This window comes from Trachypithecus francoisi, unplaced genomic scaffold (genome assembly GCF_009764315.1).
Source record: "Trachypithecus francoisi isolate TF-2019V2 unplaced genomic scaffold, Tfra_2.0 Lachesis_group4, whole genome shotgun sequence".
NCBI classification, from domain to species: Eukaryota; Metazoa; Chordata; class Mammalia; order Primates; family Cercopithecidae; genus Trachypithecus; species Trachypithecus francoisi.
The window spans coordinates 118,924,734-118,941,764 of NW_022681469.1; the positions used below are offsets into that span (position 1 = coordinate 118,924,734).

The 17,031-nt window shown below is 51.8% G+C and overlaps 2 protein-coding genes across 5 annotated transcripts; one reads left to right on the top strand and one right to left on the bottom strand.

Moving 5' to 3' along the window:
* Window positions 1-667: 667 nt before the first annotated feature.
* Window positions 668-1,850, bottom strand: DNAJC30 (DnaJ heat shock protein family (Hsp40) member C30). The gene has a single exon (XM_033192783.1). The coding sequence runs from the start codon at window positions 1,822-1,824 to the stop codon at window positions 1,144-1,146; it is 681 nt and encodes a 226-aa protein (XP_033048674.1). The 5' UTR covers window positions 1,825-1,850; the 3' UTR covers window positions 668-1,143.
* Window positions 1,851-1,928: 78 nt separating this feature from the next.
* BUD23 (BUD23 rRNA methyltransferase and ribosome maturation factor) lies at window positions 1,929-16,032 on the top strand. 4 transcript variants are annotated; one of them, XM_033192776.1, is made up of 12 exons: window positions 1,929-2,066; window positions 2,165-2,202; window positions 4,675-4,770; window positions 4,857-4,939; window positions 5,039-5,135; window positions 8,616-8,712; window positions 10,345-10,395; window positions 11,067-11,152; window positions 11,358-11,403; window positions 11,725-11,783; window positions 15,437-15,526; window positions 15,661-16,032. In XM_033192776.1, exons 1-12 carry the CDS (start codon window positions 2,019-2,021, stop codon window positions 15,713-15,715), a joined length of 846 nt encoding a protein of 281 aa, XP_033048667.1. In that variant the 5' UTR covers window positions 1,929-2,018; the 3' UTR covers window positions 15,716-16,032. The 4 variants fall into 4 exon arrangements, with proteins under 4 accessions (XP_033048667.1, XP_033048666.1, XP_033048668.1 ...); XM_033192775.1 differs by having other exon boundaries at window positions 1,967-2,066; window positions 2,165-2,299; XM_033192777.1 differs by having other exon boundaries at window positions 1,993-2,066; window positions 2,165-2,248.
* The last annotated feature ends 999 nt before the right edge of the window (window positions 16,033-17,031 follow it).

The following is a 17,031-nucleotide window of genomic DNA, read 5'->3' on the forward strand; positions in this document are numbered from 1 at the left end:
TGAACCTGGCCCTGCTAGCATCATGCTATAATCCCTATGGATTAGAACTATGGCTAATAGGCTGGGCGTGGTGGCTCATGCCTGCAATCCCAGCACTTTGGGAGGCCGGGCGGGTAGACAGCCTGAGGTCAGCAGTTCCAGACCAGTCTGGCCAAGATGGTGAAACCTGTATCTACTAAAAATAACAAAAAACTAACCAGCTGTGGTGGCGGGAGCCTGTAATCCCAGCTACACAGTCAGGAGGCTGAGGCAGGACAATCACTTGAACCTGGGAGGTGGAGGTTGCAGTGAGCTAAGATCGCACCACTTCACTCTAGCCTAGGCAACAGAGCACGAGACTCCATCTCAGAAACAAAACAAAACAAAACAAAAACCCCCAAAACTATGAATAATAAAGCATGACAGACCTTAAGATGCCAAATGATTTTCTCCTCTGCTGTCATGCCCACAGAGTAACTTCTCCAAGGTCACACATTAAATACGGGCACAGGAACACTCATTCCTTATGCTCAATGACTTTGTTTTCTCACTCCCACATGCTATCAACAGAAGGGGGAGTGCTCCAGGGGCCTGACCTTAGCTGGAGGAATGGCAGGCTCTCCACTGATCCCATTCTTACCCTGGACCAGGTCTCACCTGCGGCTTGGGGAACTCACAGAAAGACAAGTTTCGTATAACCCCGAATCTTTTCTTTTGGCAGCCAACAACTGGTCACATTGCACATTTCAAGGTTACAGAGGAGGCCCACCGTACACAAGCGGGGCAAGAGCAGATAAATCTTGCTAGGGGCTTTACAATAAAGCTACAGCGAGTGTTCCAGAAGTTGACTACATCTGGAAGCAGGAAGACAAACTCTGGAAGAAGTACCCTAGAGACTCCAGGAACCCCTTAACTCCTGAGCTTTCGGGACTCTTCAGCGTGGGGGCCTTTTTCTTAGACGTCGAGAGACCTCCTTTTCTGGACCATAGTGGAGGGATGTGCAGGTCATCGGCTAAGCTGGGCGGGTCGGGGAGGGCAGGGGGAGTACAGTTCCTTCGGATCCCAGCAGAGGTTAGACTATCAATGGCCAAGGGTTCAGAGGCAGGAAAAATGGCCGTTTTTGGGGGGTTGGCTGGGGACACTCCCCTTCCCTCCTCTCTCCGATTAAATATAAAAGCCAATGATGATGAAGATTGAGAAGACGAGGAAAATGGCAGCCGTGTCTCGGGTCTCCTCCCAGCGGAGGCCTTTCAGGGACGCATGCTCCCGCCTTTTGCGAAGGGCCTCCCGCCGGGCCCTCAGGCGCCGTTCCCGCTCCAGTTGTTCCCCGTAGTGGGCCTGGTAGAAAGCGTCAAAGTTGAACATCGTGCGGTTGGCGCCGGGGGCGGCCCGAGAACCGGCGTAGGTCCGAGAGGTGGGCGGCGGGGGACGCGGCGAGCCGGGGTCGGGTGCGGGCGTCCTGGAGGGCCGGACGCCGGGTCCGCGCAGGTCCTCGTCGCTGAGGAGGCCGCGATCATACTTACGACGGAGGGTGGCACTGCCCAGCACCACGTAGGCCTGGGAGATGCGCGTGAAGCGCTCGGCAGCCTCCGCGCTCCCAGAGTTGCGGTCCGGGTGGTAGAGAAAGCACTGACGGTAGTAAGCCGCCTTGATTTGGGCCTGCGTGGCTGTGGAGGGGACGCCAAGCAGATCATAGAGCGCCGTGCGCGAGTACGAGCAGTCGCCCTGAGAATAAGTCCTCGTTCCCAGGCCCAGGCCGGGTGTAGAATTTAGTGGAAAGCCACCGGCCTGCAGCAACCTCCACGGTAACAGCGGCGACCACCATCCCCTGCGCATGGCTGCCATCTTGAATTGATTAGGCGGGCGGTGCAAGAGAAACTGGCCAATGAGAGGCGCCGGTTGGTCGCCCTGTAGCCAATCACGTAAGGGGGCGGGCGAGGAGGGGTGGAGCATGTGTATTACCAAGCGGTCGCCGGGCTGATGACATAAAAGCGGGTTCCGGGAAACGCCACTCGCAGACGTGCTGCTGAGGCGTGAGAATGGCGTCTCGCCGCCGGCGTCCGGAGCACGGTGGACCACCGGAGCTGGTAAGTTCCAGGGTCTGCGGACACGCCTCTCCCCACTTCTACGGCCACCGCGTCTGAATTCCTCCTCTACCTGCCATTTCTTTTTCTTTTTTTCGCAGTTTTATGATGAGAATGAAGCCCGGAAATACATTCGCAAGTGAGGGGAGCTCGAGTACTGCGCGGTGTCCGGGGGTCGGGAAGCGGCAAGTTGTCCCGGTTGCTGGCGTTGCCCGGAAAGCCCGCAGAATTTGGGGGTGCGGGGAGGGAAGGACCCGGGTGGGTGTCTTTTCTGTCTTTGGTAAATCAACTTTGCCGACCTCTCTGGGCCTCGGTATCTCAGCGTTGAGATGGGATGATCGCGCTTGCTTTTCCGCGGGTGGTTTTTAAAGTCGAGTGTGACAACTTGTCGTAAGCATGTGGTAAAAGAGGCGCTGGGCGGTGGGTACGGGCGAGGGGTCAGTCTTGGTGTGGGGAAGGAAGTAATTAATGTCCGTAGGATGCTTATCGTGGCGCCTTGTTTGCCAATAAATCTCTACGACAGCCGTTGGTGTGTTACTGTCTGAATTTCATAGAGGGTGGTTTGTATGAGCTAGAGTTGTGGCCAGGTGGGGGTGGCTCACGCCTGTAATCTCAGCAGTCCCAGCGCTTTGGGAGGCTGAGGCGGGAGGATCGCTTGAGCTTGAGAGTTCGAGACCAGCCTGGGCAACGTAGCGAGCCCCCGTCTCCCCCCAAAAATAAAAAAATTAGCCGGGCGTGGTGGCTCCCCTCGGCCTCTCCAGTAGCTGGGACCTCAGGCGCGCGCCACCGCGTGTGGCGTATTTTTTAAATTTTTTGTAGCGACGGGGTCTCGCCGTGTTGCCCAAGGTGGTCCAATCCCAGGGCTCAAGTGATCCTCCCGCCTTCGTCTCCCTAACTGTTGGGATTGCAGGCGTGAGCCACCGCACCTCGTCTCTTTAAAAAAAAAAAAAAAAAGGTGGGGGCGGAGGCGGGCGCGGTGGCTCACGCCTGTAATCCCAACACTTTGGGAGGCCGAGGCGGGCGGATCACCTGAGGTCATGAGTTCGAGACCAGCCTGGCCAACATGGCGAAACCCTAGCTCTACTAAAAATACAAAATTAGTCGGGCGCGATGGTGGGCTTCTGTAATCCCAGCTAGTCGGGAGGCTGCGGCAGGAGAATTCGCTTGAACCCGGGACGGGGAGGTTGCAGTGAGCCGACATCACGGCACTGCACTCCAGCCTGGGAGACAGAGAAAGACTTTTGTCTCAAAAAAAAAAAAAAAAAAAAGTATTTTGTGGTTTTTCCATGCTTTCTCACTGAGAGACTAGCCCTATTTAAGTAAATGGCTATTGGCTGGGCGCGGTGGCTCACGCCTGTAATCCCAGCCCTTTGGGAGGCCGAGGCAGATGGATGACTTGAGGTAGGGAATTCCGAGACCAGCCTGGCCAACGTGGTGAAATCCGGTCTCTACTGAAAATACAAAAATTAGCTGGCCTATGGGAGGCTGAGGCAGGAGAATCGCTTGAACCTGAGAGGCAGAGGTTGCAGTGAGCTGCGATCGCACCACTGCACTCCAGCCTTGGCGACAGAGTGAGACCCTGACTCAGTCAATCAGTAAATAAATAGCTATTGGATACCGTTTGTTTTTTTAGGTACAGGGTCTGTCTGTTGCCCAGGCAGGAGTACCATGGCATGATCCCTGCCGACTGCAGCCTCAAGCCATCCTCCCCAGTAGCCGGAACTAGAGGTACTCACCACCACGCCGGCTGAAATAGCTTGATCTTTTTGTGAGAGTGTGCGACAGAGTCTCATTCTGTCGCCCAGGCTGAAGTGCTGCAGTGGCTGCAACCTCGCCTCCCGGGTAGTTGGGAACTACAGGCGCGCCACTTCACGCCCGGCAAGTTTGTGTAATTTTTTTTGTGTAGAGGGGGTTTTGGCCCTGGTGCCCAAGGATCTGGTAAGTTGCTCACGGGATCCGTCCGCCCTGACCTGCCAAAGTACCGGGATTATAGGCGTGAGCCACCAGGCCCGGTCCTTACTGCTGACTTTTTATGTCGATTATATGTTGAAGTGGTACTTTGAACATACTGGGTTAAAGAAAATACGTTATCAAATATATGGGGTTAAAAATATGACTCCAGTTTCTTTCTGTTTAAGTTTCTTTTTGACTGGCTGTTGGGAGGCCACACATGGCTCGTGTTGTGTTTCTCACAGACTGTGCTTCTGTAGGTTTTTGTGCATTATTGATCCTTCTAGATGAGAGAAACTATGGAGAATAATTCTTGCAGAAAATGTTTTCAACAAATGCTAGAGCAGCCCAGCCTAATAGAGTTGCAGATCCCAATGGTTGTTTATTATTAGGAAAGTGATTTGCCATTTACACATCTGCTTGGCAGCTGGTACAATGATAATTTACCACCAAATAACATGGTCCTGAATTACATGGAATTTTGGGGTCACTTTTAAATAGTTGAATTTGTTGATCCCAATTTAGAAGGGGTCAGAAAGGAGTACCTTGGGATGATGGATCCTTTTTTTTTTTTTTTAACTTGGCTTTTTTTTTTTTGGTCTCGGGGAGGTATTCACCCAGAACTCCTTTACCATGTCCACTTGTGTTTCTGCCTTCCCAGCTCACGGATGATTGATATCCAGACCAGGATGGCTGGGCGAGCATTGGAGCTTCTTTATCTGCCAGAGAATAAGCCCTGTTACCTGCTGGATATTGGGTGAGATTCTGGGGCCTGGTTCAGATTGTCTAAGGTGGTGAAGTACCTTTGCAAACTGATCCTGAGTCTATGATCGTGTCTTCCAGCTGTGGCACTGGGCTGAGTGGAAGTTATCTCTCAGATGAAGGGCACTATTGGGTGGGCCTGGATATCAGCCCTGCCATGCTGGGTAAGTATGTCCTGTTTGGCACCAGGGTAGATTACCCTGATGGGTGTGGAGAAGCCACAGATATTGTCTCTTTCTCTGACTGCCTTTTCTCTAACGTAGATGAGGCTGTGGACCGAGAGATAGAGGGAGACCTACTGCTGGGGGATATGGGCCAGGGCATCCCATTCAAGCCGGGCACATTTGATGGTTGCATCAGGTGAGGGTCTTCACTTCCTGCTTTTATTTATTTAGAGACAGGGTCTCACTCTGTTACTTAGGCTCTAGTGCAGTGTCTGTGATTATGGCTCATACTGCAGCCTCCACCTCCTGGGTTCAGGTGATCTGCCCCTGAGTAGCTGGGACTATAGGCCCATGCCACCATACCTAGCTAATTTTTTTTTTTTTCTATTGAGGCAGAGTCTTGCTCTGTCACCAGGCTGGAGTGCAGTGGTGCGATCTGGGCTCACTGCAACCTCTGCCTCCCAGGCTCAAGGGATTCTCCTGTCTCAGCCTCCCAAGTAGCTGGGATTACAGGAGCGTGCCACCACACCCAGCTAATTTTCGTATTTTTAGTGGAGACAGGGTTTCACCATGTTGGCTGGGATGGTTTCAATCTCCTGACATCGTGATTCACCCGCCTCGGCCTCTCAAAGTGCTGGGATTACAGGTGTGAGCCACCGCAATCAGCTTACTTTTTTTTTGTATTTGTTGTAGAGATGGATTTTTGCCATGTTGCCCAGGTGATCCACCCACCTGGGCCTCCCAAAATGCTGGAAATTACAGGTGTGAGCCACCCCGGCCACTTCCTGCTTTTAGTCCTGTAGGCCAGTGCTTCCCAAACCTGACTGTGCAGCAGTCATGCAGATATTTACAAATACACATCCCATGGGATTTTCAGATTTACAAGGTTAGAACAAGGCCTAAGAGTGTATTTTTTTGGATTCTAAAACTTTTCAGTCTGGCCAACACAGTGAAACCCAGTCTCTACTAAAAAGCCAGGCACGGTGGTGGGCACCTGTAGTCCCAGCTAGCTACTCAGGAGGCTGAGGCAGGAGAATTGCTTGAACCTGGGAGGCAGAGGTTGCAGTGAGTCAAGACCACGCCACTGCACTTCCAGCCTGGGCGACAGAGCAAGACTTCATCTCAAAAGTAAAACTTGTCTACTATTGTGATTATTTTGCATTGCCGGGATCAGGCACCACTGGTACGGATTCTGTGTTGGCTTTGTGTGTCTGGTGGGGGAGGGGAGGTGGTCTTTTAGCCTCAAGTGGCCATTTAGCAGACATCTTGTGGGCCCCAACAGCCATCTTTATTTGCCAACAAATAACTCTGGTGGAGAGCGGCGGGGCCTGCTCTAATCTCTTCAGCGCTCCAGAGCCCTTTCTCTGTAATCAGGGTCAGATTAAACATCCCCATAGCACTTTGATAACAGATCTTAGAGCGTTAAAATTGATTAAGTTTTCCTTAGGCTGCTGCGATCAGTTCTGTTTAGTTTTTGGTGCGGTGTGAGAGTGAAGGTAAGAAAATAGGGGAGGAAGTTACAAATCATTACTTGCAGGGGAGACCTCCTTTGGTTACCCTAGGTTGAGTGGTGGGGATGTGAAGTGGGGAGCCAGGTGAGAGGTAAAAATTTGGATTGGAGGATTTTCCTTTTACATCTTGGAACAAGACCCAGAGGGGTTGGGGAATAATTTCAAGGGTAGCAGATGCTTTTTGGTAATGGTCAGGTGAGGTGTTTTAAGCTGAAAAGCTGAAGGCCAGCAGTATGGTCTGTATGTTTTGGAAGGGGGGGTGGTCAGTTTTGTTTGTTTTGGGGGAGAGGTGAGGTGGTATAGCATACTTTTTTTTTTTGGAGATGGAGTCTCTATTGCCCAGGCTGGAGTGCAATGGCACGATCTCAGCTCACTGCAACCTCCACCTCCCGGGTTCAAGCAGTTCTCCTGCCTCAGCCTCCCAAGTAGCTGGGATTACAGGCGCTCACCACTATGCTCGGCTGATTTTGTATTTTCGTGGAGACGGGGTTTCACCATGTTGGCCAGGCTGATACTGAACTCCTGACTCGTGATCCGCCCTCCTCAGCCTCCCAGAGTGCTGGGATTACAGGTGTGAGCCACCGCACATGGCCCAGACTTTCTTTTGTAAACATTTGCTACATGTAAGACATACACATTGCTGTGGAGTACGGGGAAATGAAACAGTCTCTGCGTTTAAGACTTTCCACAGTTTATTAGGTGCTTTAGGACTTGGACCAGGCAACTGAATATAAGGCCATGAGTGGTGTGTGCTCTAGAGAGTCGTGGGGCTGCCACAGCACAGGAAAGCCTTGGGTGGAGGGGCTGCGCCTTGAAGGCTGGGAGGAATTTGGATAGTCAAGGAGAGGGTTTCTGAGTGAGGGAACAGTGGGCAGAGGCACTGACACTAGTGGGAAAGGGGCCTGAGATGAGAGTGATGAATGAGAGATTCCACAGAAGATGGCGTTGTGTGTGGTTGGTTCCTAGAAGGCACTTAAGTGTGTCCTAAGAAGTTTGGGCTTGATGGAATAGATGATAGGGAGTTGGCAGGTGACGGGATCAGATGTGTGTTTAAGGAAGGTGATTTTCAGATGGAAGAGGAGAGGGAGTTAGGTGGAAGCATTTGAGCTGGTAGCGCTGAGCATTGGTGGGGGGACGTGAAAGTTGGGAGCGACTGTGGGAGTGGAGGTAGGGCTCTGCATGTGTGTGTACAGCAGAGAGGGAGGGGAAGGGCAGGAAGGAAGACATAGTGACTGCTTGAGGGTTTTTTTAGTTTATTTTTTGAGATGGAGGCTTGCTCTGTTGCCCAGGCTGGAGTGCAGTGGTGCAATCTCATCTTATTGCAAACTCCGCCTCCTGGGTTCAAGTGATTCTTCTGCGTCAGCCTCCTGAGTAGCTGGGATTACAGGCACATGCCACCACACCGAGCTAATTTTTGTATTTTTAGTAGCAACGGGGTTTCACCGTATTGGTCTGGCTGGCCTCAAACTCCTGACTTCAGGTGATCCACCTGCCTCAGTCTCCCAAAATACTGGGATTACAGGTGTGAGCCACCGTGCTCGGTTGCTTGAGGTTTTAAATCTGGGGGTTGTGAAAACACTTAATAGGTAGAGTGGAAGGGAGTGATTTAAGAGGAAGGGTGATGGGGTGGCTGTGTATGTGTGAATAGTCTAAAGCCTGTTTCCTTGAATTGGAGGAAGGGAACAAGGAGGGGTGTGTGGGCAGACAGTCTTGACACGGAGAAATTTTCAACTCGGGATGCAGATGGAAACAAGGTTGAGGAAAGGTTTCTGGGACTGACTGAGGGACGTGAATGCTGTCCTTCTGTATGTTCTATTTTTCTAGTGTTGTAGAATCATGACCTGCAGTGGCCCTGCACTTTTTTCTTTGTCTTTAAATTTTTAAACTTTAAAATACTTTTGAGTAGAGATGGGGTCTTGCTATGTTGTCCAGGTTGGTTTTGAACTCCTGGCCTCAGGCAATTTTGTCTTGGCCTCAGAAAATGCTGGGATTACAGGGCGTGAGCCACTGTACGTGGCCTGAACCTGCACTTTCTAAGAAGGGAAGCTGTGGGAGGAGGGGTTTCTCTTGGAGATCCAACAAGACGAATGATGTCGAGAAGCTTGAAGCGGTTGGGGGAGCAATGCGGATTGCTCCCTTGCCTGACTAGGTCCGTTCCTTTTTAGCATTTCTGCTGTGCAGTGGCTGTGTAATGCTAACAAGAAGTCTGAAAACCCTGCCAAGCGCCTGTACTGCTTTTTTGCTTCTCTTTTTTCTGTTCTCGTGAGTATAAAGTCTTCTCCCCATCTGGGTTAGCTGCCTGTCCCTCCGTAGCCCTGCAGGTAGAGTGAGGAAATTGAGGTGTCCCATGATGGGAGCGCTACTCATATGGGACCGCATGGGGTAGCAGGACCTTACTGTGGTTGCTTCTGTCCAGGTTCTCAGCCTAACGAAGTTCAAGCTCAGTGGACTGATACACGCTAATCAAACCCAGAAGTCACTGATGGCAAAATCGGAGACCAATTTATTAACTTGTAATAGGGCCTACTTCTGTTGATTGGTATTCCTATGTCTATTACTCTGAGTTGTAGTCAGAAGTTGGTTTGGGGATCAGAAGTTGGTTTGAGGGCATGGACTGAGCAGAGTGAGGACAAGAGATGTCGTGTTGAGACCATCCAGAGGGGTACCTTCCAAAGTGCCCACATGCTTCTGACTCCTCACTTCTCCCTCCACCTAATGCTGATCCTTTTCCTCGGATGGGGAACAGGATAGTTATTTACCGCAGAGAGAGCCGATATTAGCTTTATCTTGCCTTTTTAACTTATGATGTTAATTTCAGTTGTTCACTAGGATTAAATGATAGTCTGAGATTTTAAGTCCTAAAAATGAGTTCTTTTTAAATCTTACTTGTTTTTTGAGACAGATTTTTGCTCTGTTGCCTGGGATGGAGTGCAATGGTGTGATCCACTGCGCCCTCAAAATCTTGGTCTCAGCTTCTCAAGTAGCTTGGGCTACAGGCACACACTACCATGCCAGGCTAATTTTTTAGTTTCTTTTTTTTTTTAGAGATGGTGTCTAGGTATGTTGCCCAGGCTGGTGTTAAACTCCTGGCTTCAAGCAATCCTCCTGCATCAGCCTCCCAAAGTGATGGAATTATAGGTGTAAGCCACTGTGCCAGCTTAAAAATGAGTCCGTTTTGAAGGATCTGAGTGGTTTTTGCCTCCTTAGCCTGGTCCAGCCCACCCTTAGTTTTCCTGGGGTGGACTGCCCCTGCCGATCTGGCCGCTGGTCTTTCCTGGGGTGGACTTCTCCTGCGGATCTGGCCACTGGTCTTTTCTGGGGTGGACTCCTCCTGCCGATCTGGCCGCTGGTCTTTCCTGGGGTGGACTCCTCCTGCCGATCTGGCCACTGGTCTTTTCTGGGGTGGACTGCTCCTGCCAATCTGGCCGCTGGTCTTGTGTGTCACATGAGTTTTCCTCCTGGCGTACTGGGTTAATATTGTAGTTCCAAGGGCCTTTATGTTTCCTCTTCTCCCTGCTGGAAGGCTCTTCCCCTCTACCTTTAAACAGCCAGCTCCTCACTCCATTCAAATCTCTGCTCAAGTGTCCATCTGAAATAGACCTTTTTGGAACCGAAAGTAAACTGAACTGAAAGGAAACTCTTGTCACTTTGTCCAATTCCTCTTTTTGGAACAAAGAAAAAATTGCTACTGTGAATGAGTTGCCTCCCCTATTAAAATGTGAGCTCCAAAGTTCAGGGTGATCTCTTTTGTTCATGACTATCCCCAGCCCTAACAGCAGTGCCTTATCCATAATGGAAACTCAGGAAATACTCGGTGAATGAAGGAAGGGAGGGTGTCCAGGCCCTAAGCTGATGCGGTCATTTGTAAGACAGTGATGTTCCTGTTTCTTTCAGGTCCGGGGATCCCGAGCTGTCCTGCAGCTATACCCTGAGAACTCAGAGCAGGTGAGTCCCTTGGCTACTGGGTGTGCAGGGGAGAGGGGGAACTCAACAGGTAAGCTGTCCTGGGGAAGCGACAAAGAACTTTATGCAGATTGGCGGGAAAAGGAGAAAACACGCACCCTAGTGTGGCCCCTGATGGCACATTTGATGACCTGATATCCTAAGGGGGTGGCATTTGCGGAGGTGGGGTGGGATGCCTTCTCTTGGCAGATGACATGGTATTATAGATAAGGTGATACGACTGATTTCCATAACCAAATAAGTGAATGCCATTTAGGAAGGGGGAGAGGGCACCGATAGTTGTCTGTTGTGTGATGTATAATTAAGGAATGGCGGAGTAGGATGTAGATGTTGAAAGATAAGTGAAGAGCTGTCCCTGACTAATAACATGAATGAGTCTGGCTTCCAGTTGTGGCCATCTCCTTCCTAAACTTGAGTGGAGAGCTGGGTCCCTGCGCTGGAAAGTGAGAATGAGAGGAGTTGCTTTGTTCTGTAATTCTCCTGAGCAAGGTGTGGGCCATGCCTGCACTTTTCTCTACGTGGCTTACAGCGACCTTAAGTTCTCCCAGGCAGGATTCGTCCTGGGGCAGACTGGTTTCTGAAGGAGGGGAGGGAGATAAAGCTGTCTGCTCCTCTCACCTCCGCTGCCTGACCCACTGCCTTTCTTTCTTCAGTTGGAGCTGATCACAACCCAGGCCACAAAGGCGGGCTTCTCCGGTGGCATGGTGGTGGACTACCCTAACAGTGCCAAAGCAAAGAAGTGAGCACTGGGGGCTGGTGTGCTGCCTGGGCTGCAGGAGGGAGGGTAGTGGCATAGCCCTTTCAGGCCACTCAGTGGTGCAGAGGAGTGCTGGGGTGTGGGTCACCAGGGTCCAGGCAGGCGGGGTGGGGAGACGGGGTGGCGAGAACTTGTCTCCCTATGGGGTTTCTCCACCCAGTCCTCACGTTGCACTTTCTCCTTTCAGATTCTACCTCTGCTTGTTTTCTGGGCCTTCGACCTTTATACCAGAGGTGAGGGACACTGGGTTTGCCAGCAGGCCTGTGTCTTGACTTCCAGGCAGTGGGGCTCAGCCTGTAGAGCCTGCTGGGAGAACACTGATGGGGAAGCAGGGCCCAGCCCCAGAGTGCAGAGCCTGGAGTGCTCACGTCCTCTGGAATCCGGAGGCAGAGACCTCTGCTCTTCAGGTCCCAGAAAGGCATGTCGGTCCCTTCTCGTGGGACTGGACCTTGTCCCTGTTGGAAGGGCTCCGGCCTGGGTGCCCGGGCTTCTGGAGTGGGGCAGATGGGTTGAGAACTCTTCAAGGTGACCTAAGTGCACTTTGGTTCCTGCAGGGGCTGAGTGAAAATCAGGATGAAGATGAACCCAGAGAGTCTGTGTTCACCAATGAGAGGTAAAGCAACTGCTGAACCCTATCCCAGCTGTAGCAGGGGCTGCCATATTTGTTAGACATGGACTTCTCTCCACCCTCACCCAAGCCTCTCAGGTCACATGCAGCAGGGACACCAAGGTGGTGGTAGAAACATCAGGCCCCGTTTGGACTGTGCCTGTTTGGGGCTAGGAGTTTGGGGTCCTGGATGTCTGCAGGCAGCCATGCAGCTTGGAGCTCCCTTTGTGAGCCAACACGTACCCCTTCCTCTTGCCACACCTGGTAGGCTGTCTCCTTCCTTCCTGATGCTGCCCTCCACCTGCATCCAGGACCCTCTCCCTTGGGTGCCGTGGCTCCCCCTTCCCTCCTGCATGCTCATCTTGACTCTCCTGGGTGACTCCGGTCGGCACACAGGCATGCTGCACAAGTTGTCCTTTTCTAGAAAAGTTCATGCCTTAATTAACCCCGTAACAACTGCTAACCACCCCATTGATGTGCTTGCCTTCATAGCAGGACTCACCTGCCTCTTTCTTCTTCCCTCCTGCCATTCTCTCATTCCACTTCTCAGGCTGACAGTTATGTCTTACCAAAAATCGTTCTTGTCCAGGCCACCACCAGTTTCCGTCAAGCCACGTCTGGTCACTTCCGACCTTTTTTCTTGTCCTGCCTGCTCAGTAGGGTCGGAGGCAGCAGCGCGCTTCCTCCTTGACACTTCCTTCACTTGGCCTTCCACCCACCGTCGTGGTTTCCTCAGCCTTCCTGGCTGCTCCTCAGTCCACTGCTGCTTCCTCCTCGAGTCCTGGGCCCAGCCTGGATTGGATCCCTTCTCTATCTGTGGTGTGTAAATGCCAGCCAGAAGTTCCTGACTCCTAAATGTGTATCTTCATTCTCTGCCACCTGGGGTTTCCCAGTGCCTCCTCAGTGTCCACACCTGGACTTTACACGGGTATCTCAAACAGAACAGCTCTTGGTTTTCATCCCCTAAGTGTTCTTTTTTTTTTTTTTTTTTTTTTTTTTTTTCGTTTTTTTGAGACAGGGTCTTGCTCTCTTACCCAGGCTAGGGTGCAGTGGTGGAATCTTAGCTCACTGCAGCCTCAAACTCCTGGGCTCAAATGATCCTCCTGCCTCCACCTCCCAGGTAGCTGAGACTATAAGTGCATGCCACCATGCCTGGTTAATTTTTAAAGTTTTTGGTAGAGATGGGGTCTTGCCATGTTTTTCAGGCTAGTCTTGAACTTCTGGCCTCCAGCGAGCCCCCTGTCTCAGCCTCCCAAAGTTCTGGTATGACTGATGTGAGCATGTGAGCCACCATGCCTGGCCATCCTCCTTTTTTTTTTTTTGACATGAAGTCTCACTCTGTCATCCGGGCTGGAGTGCTGTGGCTTGATCTCAACTCACTGCAACCTCCGCCTCCCAGGTTCAAGCAATTCTCCTGCCTCAGCCTCCCAAGTAGCTGGGATTGCAGGCGCCCACCATTACGCCCAGCTAATTTTTTGTATTTTTGGTAGAGAGGGGTTTTGCCATGTTGGCCAGGCTGGTCTTGAACTCCTGACCTCGTGATTTGCCTGCCTTGGCCTTCCAAAGTGCTGGGATTACAGGCTTGAGGCACCGCGCCCGGCCCATCCTCCATTCTTGACCATTCTTGATCATTCCTGTCTTTCCCTACATTTCACATCCCGTCAGCCTGTCATTGAGCCCTGCTGTCCGCCCCTCAGTGTGTACCCCCATGCTGGCCCTCCCTGCTTCCAATGAGTCTAATCCAGCAGAGCCTAATCCAGCACTACCCCTAGCCTGGATTGCTGAAACAGCTGTCTACCTTGTCTCCCTGCCTTTCCAGTCTTTGCTTCTTGTAGATTATTTTCTGCATAGCAGCAAGACTGGTCTTTTTCTCTTTTTCTAAAATGTAAGTTGTATCTTGACATTAGTCTTTCAGTGTCTTCCTTGCAGTTCCGCTCCCCACTCAGGTTGATTTTCCTTAACACCCTTCGCTGCTCTGAGTCATACATACCAGTTGACTTGGTTATTATTTGTATCTCCAGCTAGAATGAAAACTTGCTGAGGACTGGTATTGTATCCCTGACGTTGAAAATAGTGTCTTGTTAGTAAAAAGTGCTCAGTATTTTTCTGAATGAATAGTTGATGATAAGGTAGTGAAGAGGGAGGTTATTTCTGAGTTCCAGTTGACATGAGGGAAAGGTCTTAAGACCTTTAAGACATTTAAGAGGAAAAATGAGCCCCAAATGCGTGTGTTGGGAAAGGCCCACAGCTGGGCGCAGTCAGGCACGTTCCTCGCGTCCACCATAGGTTTATGCTGCCTGACCCCCTTGGTCTTTGCTCATTTCCCTTAGCTTCCCTAGTTCATTCCCCGTGGGCAGCTGGGGCCTTCTGGATGACCTCTTCTCTCAGGTGTCCGTCTTGTGCTCCCAGGGTGCACTCGCATCTCCTCCCTCACAGGGGAGGTACACATTGCCTCATCTACTCCATGCATCTTAGGATCCCTTTTGTCCTCACACTGGTGTCTTCAGACGACATGTCCTAAAAGTAAACATGGGTAAGCTGAATGACGTGAGCCTCCATTCCTCAGCTATCTGAAAAGTGGGGGTAGTGCCACCCATCTTGGCAGTGTGTTCAGGGTGCCCAGCACATACCTTGCCATCCCTCGTTCTGTAGGCTCACACTTTCAGTTCCTCAGATGAGGTAGAGAGCAGGGAAGGTCCTCTGTTACTGTCACCTCCGTCTAACCACATTCAGGACACTTGTTTATTTTAAATAAATAGGTGAATTAAGAAGTCTTTTAAGCTTTTACCTAATCAGTCTCCAGGCTTTTTTTGGCCTGTTCCTTCCTTCCTCCTGGCCTCCTCCCTCCCATGCCTGTCATGTGCCTCCTGCAGGGCTGGGCCCCCACTTCTCTTGGGACCTGTGTTTTGGGGCACTCTCTGTCTTCACCTCCTCCCTTTAGCTCCCTTGATGACTTCCCCCCTCGCTGCTTCTCCCATGGCCCACCTGTTGGCCCGTCTTCGCCACTCAGCCCTTGCTTTGTACTCCTTGTAGAACCTTGAGATGATGACTCCTGTGTCCCAGTCCTGCTCTGCAACTGCTCCTGCTTTGTGCTGGCCCATCAGGCTCAGGCACCCGAATGGCAGCTCCTTGGCTTGCCCTGTCTCTAGTTTCTACGGATGGTCACAGGGGTGTTTGGGGTTACCCCAGCCCTCTTTCCTTCTTCCTTCACACCCCTCAGTCCTTCCTTTTCAGCCCCTCCTTTCCATCCCTGTCTTCCTGCCCCCGAGCTGTGGACCCTAAGCTCCTGCCGTGAACTGTCCACTGTGCTCTTGAAGTTCAGGTGATGATGTGTCACTGCATTGGTAGAAAGCGGCCTGCTTACTGCTGCTTAGCTGCTTCCCAAAGAGGGAACAGACTGCTTGCTGGCATTGAGATCTCCATGCCTGGCCCAGCCCTCTCCTCTCCCCACCCAACAACCTCTGTGGCCTGGGTGGATGTTATTGGGAAGGAGGGTGTCCAGAGTGGGGACTTGTGTTGTAGGGAAGGTGGAACATTTGAGGGAAGGGGCATCTGAGGCCACCAGACTCAGAGGTAAGCTTGCCATGGATTCAAGTGGGGGCCAGCTGGGCAGCCCCATCCATCAGCCATCCACCAGCTCATCGCTGTCTCCACCACAGGGTCCCATTCAGGATGTCGCGGCGGGGAATGGTGAGGAAGAGCCGGGCATGGGTGCTGGAGAAGAAGGAGCGGCATAGGCGCCAGGGCAGGTGAGTGCCAGCCTGGCAGCTGGCGGGTGGGTGGGTGGGGTGCCTATTGCCACTAAGAGCTCTCCTGCATTTGAAGGGTCCAGGGCTGCTTTGATCTTTTTTTTCTGAGACTGTCCTATTCCTTTTTTGCACAGGGAAGTCAGACCTGACACCCAGTACACCGGCCGCAAGCGCAAGCCCCGCTTCTAAGTCACCACACGGTTCTGGACAGGCACTTGCCTCTGTACTTTTCTATATTGTTCAGCTGACAAAGTAGTATTTTAGAAAAGTTCTCAAGTTCTAAAAATGTTTTCTGCAGTAAAAAAAAGTACTCTGGGCCGGGTGTGGTGGCTCACACCTGTAATCCCAGCACCTTGGGAGGCTGAGGCAGGAGGATCATTTGAGGCCAGGAGTTTAAGACCTGCCTGGGCAACATAATGAGACTTCGTTTCTAAGGGGGGGAAAAAAAAAGCTCTGGAAGCATCTTACTTTGTTTAAAAGCAAGAAATAAAAATTCCTTTTGTGGAGCTCTGGCATCTCCCAGCTCTGTGATTCTCACCAAACTCCGGTTCCTCCTGGTGGGCTACTGCTTGACTCCCCAGGCAGTAATCAGGTTAAAAAAACTTCACGTGCATGAAAGCATTCTTTCCATTTGCAAGGAACAGAGTCCTTTAATTTGGGGCTCATACATAACTATACCATAATCACAGCAAGCGAAGTTGGGAAGAGGGCCCGGATGAAATGTGTCTGTGGTGCCCGCTGGCCAATCTCTGGCTTCCCTTCCTGTGAAGGCCTTGCCAGTCCAGTGGCCCCGGCCTGAACTGTGGCACTGAGCTGCTGCATGGTCAGCTGCCGACCAGCCCAGCGCTCAGATGTCTTGGGCTGATCTCTCGGCCGTCACTGGTGGTGGAAAAGGGCGGGTCCTGCTCTGGGGCGGTGTGGGGCTGCCCGGCAGGCTGTGATAGGAGAGGAGGTGGAATGGTTTGCCTGAGCCGTGTGCATGTGGGGAGAGGCAAGATCTTGGGCATTGCACTACAGAGCTGGATCAGGTGTTCAGCAGCTTAAGACATTAGGCAATTGGTGCAGGGGCCCGAGGGGCCGGGTGTCTGGGAGAGGGGTGAGGCTTGGGGCCTGAGGATCCAAGCCCTGCAGTGGGGTCTCCTGCAGGTGTCAGATTTGAGGCCTCGAGTGTGGCCTCTGGGCCTGTTATCAGGGAGTAAGGCCTGGATGTTCTCCACTGTATGGCGGTAGACAGGTCTGAGGAAATTCAAGGTCCAGGGTGGGGTTGAGGCTGAGTTGGGATCCTCGCCTCTGAGCCCTTCCTCTTAGTGCCACATCCATTCATCCTCAAGTTCTAAGACTGTGACACTGCAGATGGCAAGAAGTCTAGGGCAGCCAGGCCAGGCATAACCTGTGGTCCCAGCTCCATGGGAGGCTGAGGTGAGTCACAGGCCAGCTTGGGCAACAGTGAGGACCCTCCTAAGGTTTTCCCCCAGGAGACCTGGGGAAGAAACCTAGAACAGAGG